The 16,993-nt window shown below is 37.7% G+C and overlaps 1 protein-coding gene across 2 annotated transcripts in view; it reads left to right on the top strand.

Moving 5' to 3' along the window:
- Positions 1-175: 175 nt before the first annotated feature.
- The window catches only part of PGAP1 (post-GPI attachment to proteins 1), an 81,056-nt gene continuing 64,238 nt past the window's right edge, over positions 176-16,993 (top strand). Inside the window, exons 1-3 of one of the 2 annotated variants that reach the window (XM_010860888.1) lie at positions 176-448; positions 6,108-6,261; positions 9,388-9,563. In XM_010860888.1, the coding sequence (XP_010859190.1) occupies positions 302-448; positions 6,108-6,261; positions 9,388-9,563 (477 nt within the window). In that variant the 5' untranslated portion in view covers positions 176-301. The remainder of the gene's footprint in view (positions 449-6,107; positions 6,262-9,387; positions 9,564-16,993) is intronic. The other variant, XM_010860889.1, reaches the window with a different exon arrangement.

Raw genomic sequence — 16,993 nt, 5'->3', positions numbered from 1 at the left:
CCTTTTCCTTTTCCTTGCGCCCTCACCCCACTCTCCAGCCCAGCCCACTCCGCGCTCTCTTTTCTCAGTCCTCAGATTCGCGCTCCCGCGGCAAACGCCGCCTCCGCTCTCGCAGGGAGACGCTGGGCTGGAAGGTTTTGGAGAGGCTGCGCGCAGGCGCAACGCGCGGCGCGCGCGCGGGCAGGCCGGGCGTCCACGCAGGCGCGCGCTGCTCGGGTTTCGCTCCCGCGCGGGCAGCGGGACGTTCTTCTGCTCCCTCAGTCAGGGCTGAGGGCCCCACGGCTATACTAGGGGAGGCGTCATGTTACTCCACTCTGTCAATCTCTGGAACCTGGCGTTTTATGCCCTCATGGTCTTCATGGCCACCCTGGGGCTATGGGACGTCTTCTTCGGCTTTGAGGAAAATAAGTGCAGTATGAGCTACATGTTTGAGTACCCGGAGTATCAGGTGAGGTTCTGCCCTCCCTTCGCTGGCCGCTCCGAGGCTCGGGCCCCTCCAGCCTTACCCTTCGGTGCGTTTCCCCTGCCTCGGCTCCCCGCGCCTCTCCCTTCCCCTTACCCCTACTGCGTCTCTGCTTTCTTGGCCCCAGAGTACTTCGCAGCCCCCCGCGGTCCCCTTCTCCTGCCCTTTGTGTCCTGTGTTCTCGGTGGGGTCCTTGATGGATGGTTCCCGGAGCATCCTCCCCGCCCCCCTCGGGGTTGCTCCCAGTTCCTCCGCCCCGTTCGCGGTCCCGAATCCCGAGCAGAGAAGGGCCGGGCCCGACGCCCCTCATCCCCGGAGACTCAGCTCCAGTCTCTCCGCAAATCCCTCCTCCCAGCCTTCATGCCTTAACAGGTGCTCCGAGCCCTCCTTTGCTTCCCACACGCCGAAATTCTTCCCCTCCCGCCCAGTAGTTTGAGTGTCAGCTCTTGCTTTTCTAGAAGGGAAGCAAGCTTCTACAGAGCGTATATTGCCTAGATCTAGTTCCCAGGTCTGCTTTAGAGACTTCAGGGATTTACCTGTATGTGAAAGGCTAACCTGATGAGTAAGTAAATGAGGAACTAACTCATTTCTCTCCTGGGAAGGTTTTGCGGAGCCCCCTAGTCTTGCAGGTCCTGGGTGTATAGAGGCGTGTCGCCCCTTACCAGTTGAATGTAAAATCTGTTTCCTGGTGGTATTTTTGTTTTCTCACTGTGTTTGGAATTTTAAAAAGACCCGGCCCTGCTATCTCTCCGCCCCCACCTTTCTTTCTGTTTTCGATATTTTCAGTCACAGTTGCTTTATGGTTCAGCATAGTAGACTCTAGAATTTCATTCATGACCAGCTGTAAAAAGAGTGACAAATTACACAGGCATCCAAAGAAATTTCACCGGAATGATTCTTTCCTTTCTAAATGCATCTTCTAATTATGGAATATATATTTTAATGATAACTCCCTACCGTAAAAAGTATGTGTACTATAATATATACTGATAAAATGCATTTAAAACCATAGAAAACTTATTCTTTGAGGTGAGGGATGCAGATCCTGGTTGTTTCCGTGTACAGGTCATTATGGAGGGATATTATTTTATTATCCTGCTATTATTTAGATCTTAAAACTACTTAAGATTTAAATGCTGAAGAACATTCTTTCCCATGGCCAAAATTCAAATTTAGATTTCATTTGTTTTGATATCTTTACCTTGCATGGGATTGAGATTTCATTTGTTTTGAGATCTTTACCTTGGATCAGTGCTTATATGGAAATGGAAGCTTTTGATATCAGATACTATTGAGGGAACAGATTTTAGCATATTACAGTGGTCTTTTAATTTCTAAATGAATATGCTGGTTTATGTTTATCAGAGCCTGCATATAGTTAAATATGTGGGCTTTTAGTTTAAATTTTTTTTAAACTGAAAATAGAGCCTTTATAATCTTTTATTTTTCTTTGGTTTAATTAGAAAACTCCCAGTAGATTGAAGTAGGTCGTTTTAGTTTTGTACTGCATTGAAGAATTTAGTTAAAATGGAAACAATACAGTACTAATTCCCATTTATTTTTGGATTATCCACAATTATTGAAGCTATCTTAACATTTCAAGTAGTAGAAATCACTTAGTGTTGGGAACAAAGCAGCATAATATTGACTGGAAAGACACAGAAAATTAGTGTAGCTAATGCAAAAGAGATGTTTGGGTTTTTTTGTTGTTCTTGAATAGTCTTATTTATTTTTGCTGTTTTGAGGTTTTATTTATTTATTTTTGAGGTTTTATACTTATGTTAATAATACCTTAGTACTGTAATATTAGAGTGGCAGGAGTTTTGATACACATGTTCAGTAAATGTTTATGGTGTAAAAAGTGTTTATTCATTACAGTATTTGTGTTTGACTCTTCATTTTATTGTGCACACTAGGTTGCAAAAGCTGCCTACAGAAATGAGTCGTTTTGAGTATAATAAGTGAGATTTCTGGATAACTGGGGGCTTTCTATTAAGAACCAATTATTTGTTTAAAGTATTCTAAACATATTTTTATATTGCTTTTAGTTATATTTTATATTAAGCTCTAATTGTTCACACGTTGGTATCCAGCGTATGGAATATCCTAGTTACTGGGTTTTTTTTTTCTCTCTTTTTTGATGTTTTTCTTCTTTTTTTACTTCTTGTTTACATATTCTTTAGCAGAATTTTAGAGGCATTTAAAAGGTTGGTTGAAACATGCTCAGTTTTATTTTCCACTTTAAAAATAAAATGTGGCACAGGAATTTGAAACCCTAAAAATTGTTTTGAATTTAAATTTTTTTATTATCTCTTGATCCTCTACCTTTGGTTTTCCTGTATTCACTTATTCAGAGTTAGTCGAACATCTCACAAACCTACCAGGCAAAATATACATTACCCTTGAAAGCTTTTGCCTTACATTTTAGCCAAATTGTAGAATTTGAGACAAAAACATGTGTTGTGTTTTTTAATACAATAATTTATTTGACTGTAGATATGTGACCTCCTCTCTGAAAGGAAATGCTGATATTGGGAAATGAAAATCACTTATTTTGTTACTAAGTGTGATGTTTATTTAGTATATCATTTAATGACTTCTCTGTGTAAGTAAATTTTAGATATGGGATTTGGGTGAGGAGGAATTAGAGATAAATCAGACATTGTGCCTTTAAATTTGTCTTTAAAGTGTAATGAGGGAGACAGGAATGAAATGAATAGGCAAAATATAATGTGTTGAACATTATAATTTCACTGTAAGAGTGTGTACAAGGCTCTTCACAGAAGAGAACAGCCATGTTCATCTTGAGTAGTCAGTGGTTATAGAGAAGAGGTTGTGTACTGGGCAATGTAGGATATGTATGTAGTTCACACAGTGCCGAAACAAGAAAATTGCAGGAATAAAGAACATTTGTGAAGGTAGGAAGGTACCAGGATACATTCCATAAGTAGTATTTATAGTATGTTATCATTTTTATGAAGAGGAGAAAATAACCTAAGACACATTTGCTTATATTTGTGTATACTGTACATGTAAACTACTTCTGGAAGCACAAACTGCCAACATTGATTGCCTTCTGAGTAGGTAATTGGATAACTAATGAACCCAAGGGTAGTAGAGCTTTTTCAGTATATACCGTGTTGAATCTTGAATTTTGGAACATATTAAAACATTTAAAATATGGCATATATAAGTTATAAGGAAGTAGGTAAGAATAATTAGAACCAGGTTTTAAAGGACCTCTCAAGTATTTATCATCTGTGTGTGTAGTGAAGAAACACATAAGCTATATGTTTTAACAAGGTTATTTCTTGACAGCAGTATGGACTATGGATTGTTAGTCTTTGGTAGAGGAGAGTTCTCATTTAAAATAATCAATTTAAAATATATTGGAGTCCTGTTGCTATAAATGTTTTCTTTTTTTAAACTCCTTGACCATCTTCTGTTTTTTAAACATCATCCTTTTTGTGTACCTATATCTTTTCTGTCCTCAATCGAGGCAATACCCTTCCTGTCTTTTCCTGCCACTTACTCCCAACTTGAATTTTGTTGGAAACACAGTTTTGCCATTGCCTATGATTCCCACTTTATATTTTGTTCTATGTCTTTTTTTCCATCTTTATGCTTTTTTCTACTCCATATTATACGCAGTCATATTTTTAAATGTACACTCTCACTATAAAATTGCTTTTATAATAGTAGATTATGAAATTTATCAAATAATATTCTTTTGCTTATTTTTCTGTCTCCAGGGAATTAAATACTTTTTTGGATATATTTGATTGTTTTATCCTTCTTAGTTAGTTTTCAACTTGTTCAAAACTTTGTTTAGTCACCGTCCTAAAAAGAACCTACTGCGTGTGTGCTACTATCTCAAATAGTGTGCTAAATTATAAGAAGTTAAGATAACTGTTCCCTTGTTCTCTCATTTTTTTTCCTTGCATAATTTACACCTAAAGAACAAAATATTGCATCCTTTTTATTTTTGGTTATTTACTGTGCATAATTAATATTGGGACTAATTTGAGTTGAGGTAAATAAACACATCTTAAAGCAAATAGTTGATATCTCTGTATTTTGAATATTTGAGGAGATAAAGTTGCTAGTAACTTAAACAACAAGCTCACAGTCTCTGAAGTTGTTTTCATGGTGTTACTGGCACAGATTGGTTATGGTACCATCCTCAAATATTCAGGAATTTGCATAAATGATCAGAATTATTCTTTTTAGAACAGTGATTTTTTTTCAGTAGTCATTACCCATTTACAATTTTCAAAATTCACTCAGTAGTTAAAATTTTTACCAAGCACGTGTACATTACTAGTTTAGTTTAGTCGCTCAGTCATGTCTGACTCTTTGTGACCCCATGGACTCATGCCTACCAGGCTCCTCTGTCCATTTTCCAGGCAAGAGTACTGGAGTGGGTTACCATTTCCTTCTCCAGAGGATCTATAACTGCTAGATCATTAAATCTCTTGATGTCTCTTTAAATAAAATCTACTTTCAGTATAACTGGCTTCATTTTTAATGGTCTCTCAGTTAGTCTCAGTGTTAGCTGCTCAGTCGTGCCCAACTCTTTGTGACCTCATGGACTGTAGCCCGCCAGGCTCCTCTGTCCATGGAGTTCTCCAGACAAGAATACTGAAGTGGGTTGCCATTCTTTTCTCCAGGGAATATTCCCAACTCAGGGATCTAAGCCGGGTCTCCTGCATCGCAGGCAGATTCTTTACTGTCTGAGCCACCAGGGAAGCCCTTAATGGTCTCTATCCCTTAGGGGTAAAAGAGAAAAAGAAAAAAAAAAGGAGCAGAAGAAGATCTTATGCTTTACTACTAATTTTATAGATGCCTACCTTTTGGGGATGACATTAAGACTTCATTTATATTTTGTTGAAAGAAATGTCAATTACTGGCTCATTTGGTAAATAATAATATGAATTGCAGAGTAGTTTTAGGCTCGCTGACAAACCATGCACCAGGTCCATGAAAACTGAAACAGATGCTACTTCATTGGAATGTTTGTGGTGAGAAGACTGTCCATGTCTTGACCAAGTCATGGCTGTAGGATTCAGATTAATTTGTTAAGTACATTGTAGGTCAAGCGTATTAAGTTGAGAGGTAGGAAAGCTGCATTATAAAACAAACTTACTTTCCTTTGAATGATACAACAGCTTGGAGTTTATGTTAGGACCTGAGTAAAAGGAGAGAGACATTACAAAACAGTTTAAAATAGCAAAAAAGAATTCATTTAATAATGGAAAGCTTTTATCATTTCTAAGTATAATTGATAAGTGATACTAAATATAATGCATTTTCAATTATGTTAACATGGAGCATGCTGACATAAACCAGTATTTTTCTCTTGTCAGCAGCTATTTTGAGTAATTTCTATTTATTAGAATTTTAAGTAGTCTCATTTTATGTTTTCTTAAAGACTACATGGTTTAAAACTCACACAATTCAAGACGGATGCTTCATATGTGTAAACTAAAAGTAGAACTTTGTTGTTCATTAAGTATAGTTTTTATCATCAGTAATGTTTTTATATTGTATTGTTTCAAATTTGTATAATTCAAAATTGGATATAGTGAGACTGAATTGTATTACTAAAACATATTAAAGTGAAATTGCTTTCTCTTTCCTATAGAAAATTGAACTTCCAAAGAAACTGGCAAAACGCTATCCTGCTTATGAATTGTATCTTTATGGAGAAGGGTCCTATGCTGAAGAACACAAAGTTCTCCCTTTAACGGGTATTCCTGTTCTCTTTCTTCCTGGTAATGCTGGAAGTTATAAGCAAGGTAAGTCTCAAAAATAAATTTTGAAAGCTGTGAAATTCAGTTAAAGAATTAATTCAGATACATACTCTGCATTAACTACTTCACTACGCATACTGGGAGACACAAATATATGACATTTTATCTGAGAGAAGTATGTGACAAGTATATAAAAAAAAAGTTGAAAGCCACTTTGCAGAGAATAAGTAGGAGAAGATAAGATGATGATAAATAGATGATATAGGGATTTGGGAATCAGCAGAGGTAAGAGGTTTATGTTAGAAATTGAGTGTACACAAAAGAGAACCTAAAGGATTGACTAGAGAAGTAAATGGGTGGTTTAAGTTATGCTGAGCAAGAGAGGAGATTGATTTCTTTCTTTTGGAGCTATTTAAATTAGATCTAGAAATACGGAGGCAAACACAGAAAGGTGGGGTTGGGGAAGATTTGTGTACATATTCCAAATTGAAATATAACAGTTATTCCTAGTGTAACAGTCAAGCAATGTAGAAGTAATTTCAGCTAAAATCCCTTTTTTATTGTTAAAAAAAATGATGTGTTCTTTAAATAATGAGAATAGAATTATTTCAACATTTAGTATTACTCCAGGAGATAGTGAAGGACAGGGAAGCCTGGTGTGCTGTAGTCCATGAGGTTGCAAAGAGTTGGACACAACTTAGTGACTGAACAGCAACAAAGTATAATTACTTACATGTTTATCTATTTAGCTAGCAAATATTTATGAGGTACTTACCATGAGCCAAGCAGTGTTTTAGATATTAGGCAGTATTCTAGATATTCTAGATATTAGTATGCCAGTAATGTTAAAAGTCGGAGAAGGCAATGGCACCCCACTCCAGTACTCTTGCCTGGAAAATCCCATGGATGGAGGAGCCTGGTAGGCTGCAGTCCATGGGGTCGCTAAGAGTCGGACATGACTGAGAACATCACTTTCACTTTTCACTTTCATGCATTGGAGAAGGCAATGGCAACCCACTCCAGTGTTCTTGCCTGGAGAATCCCAGGGACGGAGGAGCCTGGTGGGATGCCGTCTATGGGGTCACACAGAGTCGGACACGACTGAAGTGACTTAGCAGCAATGTTAAAAGTTAGAAAAATAAACGAGTAAGGGATAAAGGATAAACAGGGTCAAGAGGTGACTAGATGAAGTGGCCAGTATGAGGAGATGACATTTTGAGCAGAGGCCTGAGTATGGCAAGGGACTAAGGTATGGTACTGTTTCAGGGAAGACGTGGAAGCAGGAACACGTTTGGTGCATTCAAGGCTACTGAGACTAGAGAAAGTGAAAAATGATGAGGATGGAAAAGTAGTCACAGGCTGTATCATAAAAGCTGTGGAAGAGACTTAGAATTTTGATTTAAATGTGATGGATAACTACTGGAGAGGTTGGGTGGGAAATTATAAACTCTGATTTTTAAAATTTAATCATTGTATTTGAAGTATAACACATAAACAGAAAAATGTGTAGACTATCACTATTTGGTTAAAAATGATTGTAGAGTGAGTACCCAGGGGCCATACTCAAGTCAAGAAGTAGAAGATCGTCAGCACCCTGGAAGCCCCTGTGTGCCCTTTCCTGATTAAAACTCCCTCCCTCCCTTCTAGATGAAGCCACAATCCTAAGTTTAAGGTAGTTATTTTCTTTACTTTCTTTATAGTTTTAGCATCTTAGTGTGCATCTCTAATTCATTCTACTTATTTGGGGCTATTAAGGAAATTTTTTTTTAAAGAGGAGCTGATATTTTTTATTTTATTATTATTTTTATTTTTGGCCTTGCCACTCAGCATGCAGAATCTTAGTTTCCCGACCAGGGATTGAACCTGTGTCCCCTGCAGTGGATGCACCAAGTTTTAACTACTGGACCACCAAGGAAGTCCCAATTTTGGGCTGTTTTAAACTTTTCACTGTAATCACTCAGTGTGTATTATTCTGTGACTGGCTTCTTCTGCTTAACATTTTTTTTTAACCTAGTAAAAGTAACTTTTACTGATTTTTTATCTTAGATCTTTTAAAACATTGAAGAATAGTTGATTTACAGTGTTGTGTTAGTTACAGGTATACAGCAAAGTGATTCAGTTTTATACACACACACACACACACACACATATATTAGTGCTTTCTAGGAATTAGGAGGAAGAGAATAATGAAGAGTAACTGCTAATGAGTAAAGGGTTTTCTTTTGGGAGTGATTAAAAAATGTCTGAAGTTAGATTGCAGAAAACGATTATATACCTCTGTGACTATACAAAATATGATTAAATTGTATGCTTTGCACAATGAGTTACATAGTTTGTGAATTATATATGTTTAAAAAAATTGAGTGGCAAACAAATGTTTTGTTTACTAAACCCAAAACCTAGAGAGTATAATTGTGGGAAATGGGAATTACATTTGAAATTAAGAGACCAGCAACTTAAAAAATTGTTTCTATACATATATATATATACACACACTTTATCACTATATATGTATAGTATATGTGACATATTTATCACAATATATGTATATTACTTATATACATATATATGTTTTATCACAAAGTTCAACAGTAGAAACAGAGAGCCTGTTTAGGAAACTATTAGAGTAGTTCAGGCAAGAGATGATGATGCTTGGATTAGGAAGGTAGTGGTGGAAGTGGTGAAGAAGGCTTGATTGGGGAAATATTTAGAAGGTAGAGCATGACAAGATTTACTTACAGTGATGTCATGTGTAAGAAAAAAAGACAAATCTTCCATGAGTATTTAAAACCACTGTGATGAGCTGTAATGAGCAGACATTTGTAGGATTTTCTCACTCTTAAAATCCTCAAGTTTGACAAAGTTCCTACTTCTTATTGCGCAAGGATTCCTTTCTTCCCATTTAGCTGTTGTTGCCCCTGCTGAAGGGGAAACAGGTAGAGAATGAATGAACCATTCACTTTATATTTAATTTTTAAAAATTTATAGAACAAGACACACAATTGGCTAGGTGGGTTTGTTCTTCTAAAGTGATATTATTAAGGATGTCACCCTGAAATATGTTTTATTCAGAGTGTGAGATAGTTATTTGTTAAGAGATTTTGAAGCTTTAGAATAGAAGAAACTTTAAAAATTTTTGTTTCATATGCACTTAATCCTTTTCCTCTGCAGTTCGTTCTATTGGCTCTATTGCACTTAGAAAAGCCGAAGACATTGACTTCAAATACCACTTTGACTTCTTTAGCGTGAATTTCAATGAAGAACTGGTGGCACTGTATGGTGGAAGTCTTCAGAAACAGACCAAGTTTGTGCATGAATGCATTAAAACAATTCTCAAGCTCTATAAGGTATGAGATAATCATGCAAATCAGTAGTGATCAGCCTACTGGTATCTTTGTTTGTTGAAGAGACTCAGCATATTTTAAATTATTTGTTTACATGAGCTTCCCAGATGGCTCAGGGGTAAAGAATCCGCCTGCCAGTACAGGAGATACAGGTTCGATCCCTAGGTCAGGAAGATCTGCTGGAGTAGGAAATGGCTGCTACACCAGTATTCTTACCTGGCAAATTCCATGGACAGAGGAGCCTGGCAGGCTACAGTCCATGAGGTCCAAAAGGTTGTGTGTGTACACACACACACACAGAAGTTGAAGCAAAAGTGGCCCAAAGGTTTTCTTGTGTGAAATTCTATTGCTTTGAATTCAGTTGTGGGTTTTGAAGTTCAAGTTCAGTTTACAGGTACTCTTTCTTGTGAATTTTGGGAAAACACATTTTTTTTCCTTTATATACTAATTAGAAGTGCAGTGCATTTCCTAAATCCATTAGTATGGATTTGTTGAAATTATCAACTCTAATTGTGAATTTACCTATTTTTTTCCTCTAGTTTGTTAATTCTGCTAATTGTCTAACTGGTACTAGCAGCAGCAGCAGCAGAGTAGACCACTTCCATATATAAACAATTACAAAACTAGTGAAAATACCTGAAGCACATGTTTTCAGATGTTGGACAACCAAATGGTAAAGGACCATGATCACTGAAAGAGGGATAACATGTGATGGGAGCTCCATGAGGGCCCAGCTTTCTGCCTGGAAGCATTTTGCAGACCATGGGGTAAATTCTTAGAGATGAAACAGAGCAAATTGACATCACTACGCTGAAGAAGGCAGAGGCTGGCATTTGGGACTACAGAAATAGCTAGATTTGTGGTCAGAGTAGGAGAAGAAGAGAACCAAGAACTAGGCATAGATAGGAGCTCTAAAATTTGATTCTTTTAGTCTTTGAGTGCTACATTATGTATGCACATGGCAATACAAGGCAATAGCATACCAAGGAGGAAGGGTTAGGATTAAAGAGCCAGTGTCTAACTGGTTCAGAATTAAAAGGTTAAAAAATTTATTTCCAGTAATGAATTCATTATGAAGTTTATAATTTATTTAGAAGGAAAATATATACTAATGGTGAAAAGATAGGAAGAGGAATAAATAGAATTATTCCACTACAGTAAGAAGTGTAATGTTAATTCATGATAGACTGATCAGGTTGTATATTGTAATTTCTAGAGTAACAACAACAAAAAAGGAGATGCAGCTAAAGAACAAATGGAGGAGAAATACAGATCTACTTCAGAGATACTGCAGGTTCGGTTCCAGACTGCTGCAATAAAGCAGATACTGCAATTAAGCAAGTCTCATGAATTTTTTGGGGTCTAGTTCATATAAAGTTATGTTTGCAGTATACCATGGACTATCAAGTGTGTGATAGCATCATGTTTTTAAAAATGTGCATACCTTAATTTTAAAATATTGCTAAGAAATGCTGACCATCGTTTGAACCATCATAGTAGTAATATCAAAGGTCAGTGATCACACAGCTCACAATAACAAATAAAATGGAAAAGTTTGACACATTGCAATAATTATCAAAAATGTGACACAAAGTGAATAAATACTATTGGAAAATGGCACCAATAGACTTGTTCAGTGCAAAGTTGCCATAGACCTTTGATTTGTAAAAAAATGCAGTATCAGTGAAGTACAATAAAATGTATTCAGTCTGAAAGGAAAGAACCGAAAGACAGATGGGACAAACAGAAAACAAATGGCAAGATGACAGAGTTCAGTGCAGCTATCAATAATTATATTAATTGTAGATGGATTAAACACTCCAATTAAAAGAAAGATCTTGTCAGACTGGATTAAAAAACAAGAGCCACCAAACTATATGCTAATCTGAGTACTGGAAAGCAAAAGCCATTTTAGATGTAAAAATCCTGATTAAGAAATGTAAAGGAATGGAAAAAATACACATACAAATACAGATAGTATGAAAGTTAGCATGGCAATCTTAGTATCAATTAAATAGATTCTAGGACAAAGGACATTACGTTGAAAAAGAGGGACATTTCTTGGTGATAAGAGTCAGCTCATCAAGAAGGCCAAGAATCTCAAGGGAGTATGCACCTAGTAACAGAGCTTCCAAGTTGGTGAAGCAGAATTAACAAACTAGAGGAAAAATATGTAAATTCACAATTAGAGTTGATAATTTCAACAATCGTCTCTCAATAATTGATGAAATAAATAGCAAACCAGTAAACTATATAAGATTTTAACACTGTTAATCAGCTTGACCTGTGGACATTTATAGAACATGCCCAACAACTGTAGAAACAAGCTGGGCTTACTGATATTTATAGGCCACACCCAACAACTGAACAAACTGTGATCTCTTTCAGTGCACATAGAACATTTACTAAGATATGCCATATGTTAAGCCATAAAACAAGTCTCAGTGTCAGGATTGAAGTCATACAGGGTTTATTTTCTGAACATAACAGAATTAAATTAGAAATCTCAACAAAAGATATCTGGAAAATCGTCCAATGTTTGGAAATGACTTCTAGATAACCTAGAGGTTAAAAAGAAAATCATGGGTGAAATTTGAAAATGTTTTGAATTGAATTAAAATGAAAACGTCATCAGAATTTTTAAGATTAAAGTAGTAGAAGTATAGTTTTAGGATTCATAAGTGAATTTAGCAGAATCACAGGTAAATGGTCAATATTTAGAAATCAGTGATCAAATGGAAGGTGAAGTTTTGAAATGCATTTACAGTAGTGTAAAAAATCTTATGGATAAATTTAGTGAAAGATGTGCAAGATCTATTCACTGAAAACTGTAAACCCTGCTGAACTGCAAACCCTGATGGTAGAAATTAAAGAAATCCAAAATAAATGAACAGACCAACTTTATGGTTTAGAATCTCAAGATTAAGATGTAAAATTTCCCCAAGTGTTAGTCGCTCAGTCGTGCCCGACTCTTTGCAACCCCATGGACTGCAGTCCACCAGGCTCCTCTGTCCATGAGATTTTCCAGGCAAGGATACTGGAGTGGGTTGCGATTTCCTTCTCCAGGGGATCTTCCCAACCCAGGGATCAAACCCAGGTCTCCTGCACTGCAGGCAGATTCTTTACCGACTGAGCTACAAGGGAATCCCAAATTTTCCCCAAATAGACCAGTAGATTTAATGCTTTACAAATCAAATACCAGTAGTTCTTTTTTTAAAATTGATACGCTTATGTGGAAAGAATCAAAGCAACAAATAATTAAAAAAAAAGACCCATCTTGGCAAAGAACAAAGTTGGAGGTCCTGCATTGCCTGATTCAAGACTTAACTGTAAAGCTATAGTCATCCAGTCATTGGTATTCCTGTGTATCTTGAAAATGAAATTTAGGTGTCTTGATTTGTTGCCTAAGTCAGCATTTTAAAATTACTTCAAAAAAAAAGAAAATAAAATTACTTCAAATATTTTTTAGCTAAAATCTACACTTATTGTAGGATGAAACAAGCCGTAAGATGAAACAGAACCTTTTACATATCTGATAGTTATTAGATAAGATAAATTAGATGTGATTTCAAAATGAGATTTAATTCCATAAATGTCTTTCCCAAAAAGCAATTGTGTCTCTAATGTTATGTATTAGGTGCTTTGTTTTTGTTCTTTTTGTTGTTGTTGTCTTGTTTTCTCTAACAAATACATGTTACATTTTTAATAGAACTAATAGACTTTCTTTTAAATTGAGGCTTTTAGGAAGTATTATTTCTGTTACAAGCAAGTACAATAGGGATTAAGAGACAACTCAGTCTTGTTGAATGGATATGACTTGGGTATGGGAAAGTGAGAGGACATTTTAGATGGAAGAAACCACATTCGTTCATCATGTGAGTCTGCATGCAAATATAGGAATGAATAAAACAGAAATCTAAGCCCTCATGGAACTATGTTCCAATATGGAGAGGCAGGCAGAAAACATCATAAATAAGAAAAATACATACTTTCTTGTGATAAATACCAGGAGTTAAAAACAGAAAAGGGAGATAGGTAGTTGAAGGTAGACTACAATTATAAATAAGGGCACCCAGTGAAGAACTCTGTTGAGACACAGACAATTTGATACAAACTAAGGACATGAGGGAGTGGCTTCCCTGGTGGCTCAGAGGTTAAAGCATCTGCCTGCAATGCAGGAGACCCAGGTTTGATCCCTGGGTTGGGAGATCCCCTGGAGAAGGAAATGGCAACCCACTCCAGTATTCTTGCCTGGAGAATCCCATGGACAGAGAAGCCTGGTGGGCTACAGTCCATGGGGTCGCAAAGAGTCAGACACGACTGAGCGACTTCACTTACTTACTTACTTAGCCTATTTAGATACCTAGGGAAAGTACTGTAGGAAGAGGAAACAAATATATGAGGCAAACACATGGGTCCTGTATTTCAGGAAAAACGAGTCTGGTATGGCTGGAACAGTAAGTTAGTAGAAGGAAAGTTTGGGAGGAAGGTAATTTATAGAATCTTGCAGGCAATTTTAAGAATTTTGCCTTTTATTAAATGATACAGAAAGCCACTAAAGAGGTTTTTGAACAAAGGAATAACATGTTCTGTTGTAGGTTTTTTCTTTTTAATTTTTATTTATTTTTGGCTCTGCTGGGTCTTTGTTGCGGCTCGGGCTTTTTCTCTAGTAGTTGAGAGCAGGGACTACTCTCCATTGCAGTGCACGGACTTCTCATTGCAGTGCTTCTCTTGTTGCAGAGCATGGGTTCTAGGCATTCCGGCTTCAGTAGCGCAGGCTCAATAGTTGTGACCCACGGTCTTAGTTGCTTTGCAACATGTGGAATCTTCCTGGTCTAGGGATCTAACCTGTGTCTCCTTCGTTCACAGACAAATTCTTTACCATTTAACCCTGTTTTAGGTTATAACAGTATCATTCTGGTGTCAGTGTGCTTTTGAGGATAAACTGAAGGGATGTAAAGGTAGAAGCAGAGACACCAGTTAGGAAGCTACTGAAGTAATTTTGGCAAGGTAATTTTGGTTTGGATCAAGTTGATAGCAGTGGAAATGATAGGAAATGGTCAGACTGGTATAAATCTCAAAGGCAAAAGGAGTTGCTGGCAGTTCAGGTATGGAGGGGAAATGTGAGAGAAAAAGAAGAGTTAAGGATGACCCAAACTAGAAAAAGGGGTTCCTTGGTGGCTCAGATGGTAAAGAATCTGCCTGCAATGCAGGAGACCCAGATTTGACCCAGGGGTCAGGAAGATCCCCTGGAGAAGGGCATGGCAAGCCACTGCAGTATTCTTGCCTGGAGAACTCTGTGGACAGAGGAGCCTGGTGGGCTATAGTCCATGGGGTCGCAAAGAGTCAGACATGACTGAGAGACTGACACTTTACCTCATTTCAAACTAGAAAAACTAAAAGAATTTAATTATGATTAGCCAGGGTGGGGAGAAATGTAAGAGGAACAGATCTAAAGGATATTAAGAGTTCAGTTCTAGACAGATTGTATTTAAGGTACATTTTAGACATCCCAAGTGTAGCTAGCATGCAGTTGTAGTCGTGGGTGCAGGAGGGCCGAGAGGAGCTACTACACGTTCAAGGTCAGGAGGGGCAGCCAGTGAAGAGATACCCCTCATCCAGGGTAAGGAGCAGCGGCTGCAGTTTGCTGGAGCAGCCATGAAGAGATATCCCACGTCCAAGGTAAGAGAAACCCAAGTAAGACGGTAGGTGTTGCAAGAGGCATCAGAGGGCAGACGCACTGAAACCATAATCACAGAAAACTAGCCAATCTAATCAAACCTACCACAGCCTTGTCTAACTCAATGAAACTAAGCCATGCCCTGTGGGGCCACCCGAGATGGGTGGGTCATGGCGGAGAGGTCTGACAGAATGTGGTCCACTGGAGAAGGGAATGGCAAACCACTTCAGTATTCTTTCCCTGAGAACCCCATGAACAGTATAAAAAGGCAAAATGATAGGATACTGAAAGAGGAACTCCCCAGGTCGGTAGGTGCCCAATATGCTACTGGAGATCAGTGCAGAAATAACTCCAGAAAGAATGAAGGGATAGAGCGAAGCAAAAACAATACCCAGCTGTGGATGTGACTGGTGATAGAAGCAAGGTCCGATGCTGTAAAGAGCAATATTGCATAGGAACCTGGAATGTCAGGTCCATGAATCAAGGCAAATTGGAAGTGGTCAAACAGGAAATGGCAAGAGTGAAAGTCGACATTCTAGGATTCAGTGAACTAAAATGGACCGGAATGGGTGAATTTAACTCAGACGACCATTATATCTACTACTGTGGGCAGGAATCCCTTAGAAGAAATGGAGTAGCTATCATGGTCCACAAAAGAGTCTGAAATGCAGTACTTGGATGCAATCTCAAAAATGACAGAATGATCTCTGTTTGTTTCCAAGGCAAACCACTCAATATCCCAGAAATCCAAGTCCATGCCCCAACCAGTAATGCTGAAGAGGCTGAAGCTGAATGGTTCTATGAAGACCTACAAGACCTTTTAGAACTAACACCCAAAAAAGATGTCCTTTTCATTATAGGGGCAGGAATGCAAAAGTAGGAAGGCAAGAAACACCTGGGGTAACAGGCAAATTTGGCCTTGGAGTACGGAATGAAGCAGGGCAAAGGCTAATAGAGTTTGCCAAGAAAATGCACTGGTCATAACAAACACCCTCTTCCAACAACACAAGAGAAGACTCTATACGTGGACATCACCAGATGGTCAACACTGAAATCAGATTGATTATATTCTTTGCAGTCAAAGATGGAGAAGCTCTATACAGTCAGCAAAAACAAGACTGTAACTCAGATCATGAACTCCTTACTGCCAAATTCAGACTTAAATTGAAGAAAGTAGGGAAAACCACTAGACCATTCACATATGACCTAAATCAAATTCCTTATGATTATACAGTGTAAGTGAGAAATAGATTTAAGACACTAGATCTGATAGGTAGAGTGCCTGATGAACTTTGGACGGAGGTTCATGACACTGTATAGGAGACAGGGATCAAGACCATCCCCATGGAAAAGAAATGCAAAAAAGCAAAATGGCTGTCTGGGGAGGCCTTATAAATAGCTGTGAAAAGAAAAGAAGCGAGAAGCAAAGGAGAAAAGGAAAGATACAAGCATCTGAATGCAGAGTTCCAAAGAATAGCAAGGAGAGATAAGAAAGCCTTCCTTAGTGATCAATGCAAAGAAATAGAGGAAAACAACAGATGGGAAAGACTAGAGATCTCTTCAAGAAAATTAGAGATACCAAGGGAACATTTCATTTAAAGATGGGCTCAATAAAGGACAGAAATGGTATGGACCTAACAGAAGCAGAAGATACTAAGAAGAGGTGGCAAGAATACACAGAAGAACTGTACAAAAAAGATCTTCATGACCCAGATGATCATGATGGTGTGATCACTCACCTAGAGCCAGACAT

This window comes from Bison bison, unplaced genomic scaffold, assembly GCF_000754665.1.
Source record: "Bison bison bison isolate TAMUID 2011002044 unplaced genomic scaffold, Bison_UMD1.0 scf7180017864471, whole genome shotgun sequence".
Taxonomy (NCBI): Eukaryota; Metazoa; Chordata; class Mammalia; order Artiodactyla; family Bovidae; genus Bison; species Bison bison.
Note: the sequence above shows the minus strand (reverse complement) of the source record. Positions and strands in the feature narration are given on the sequence as shown.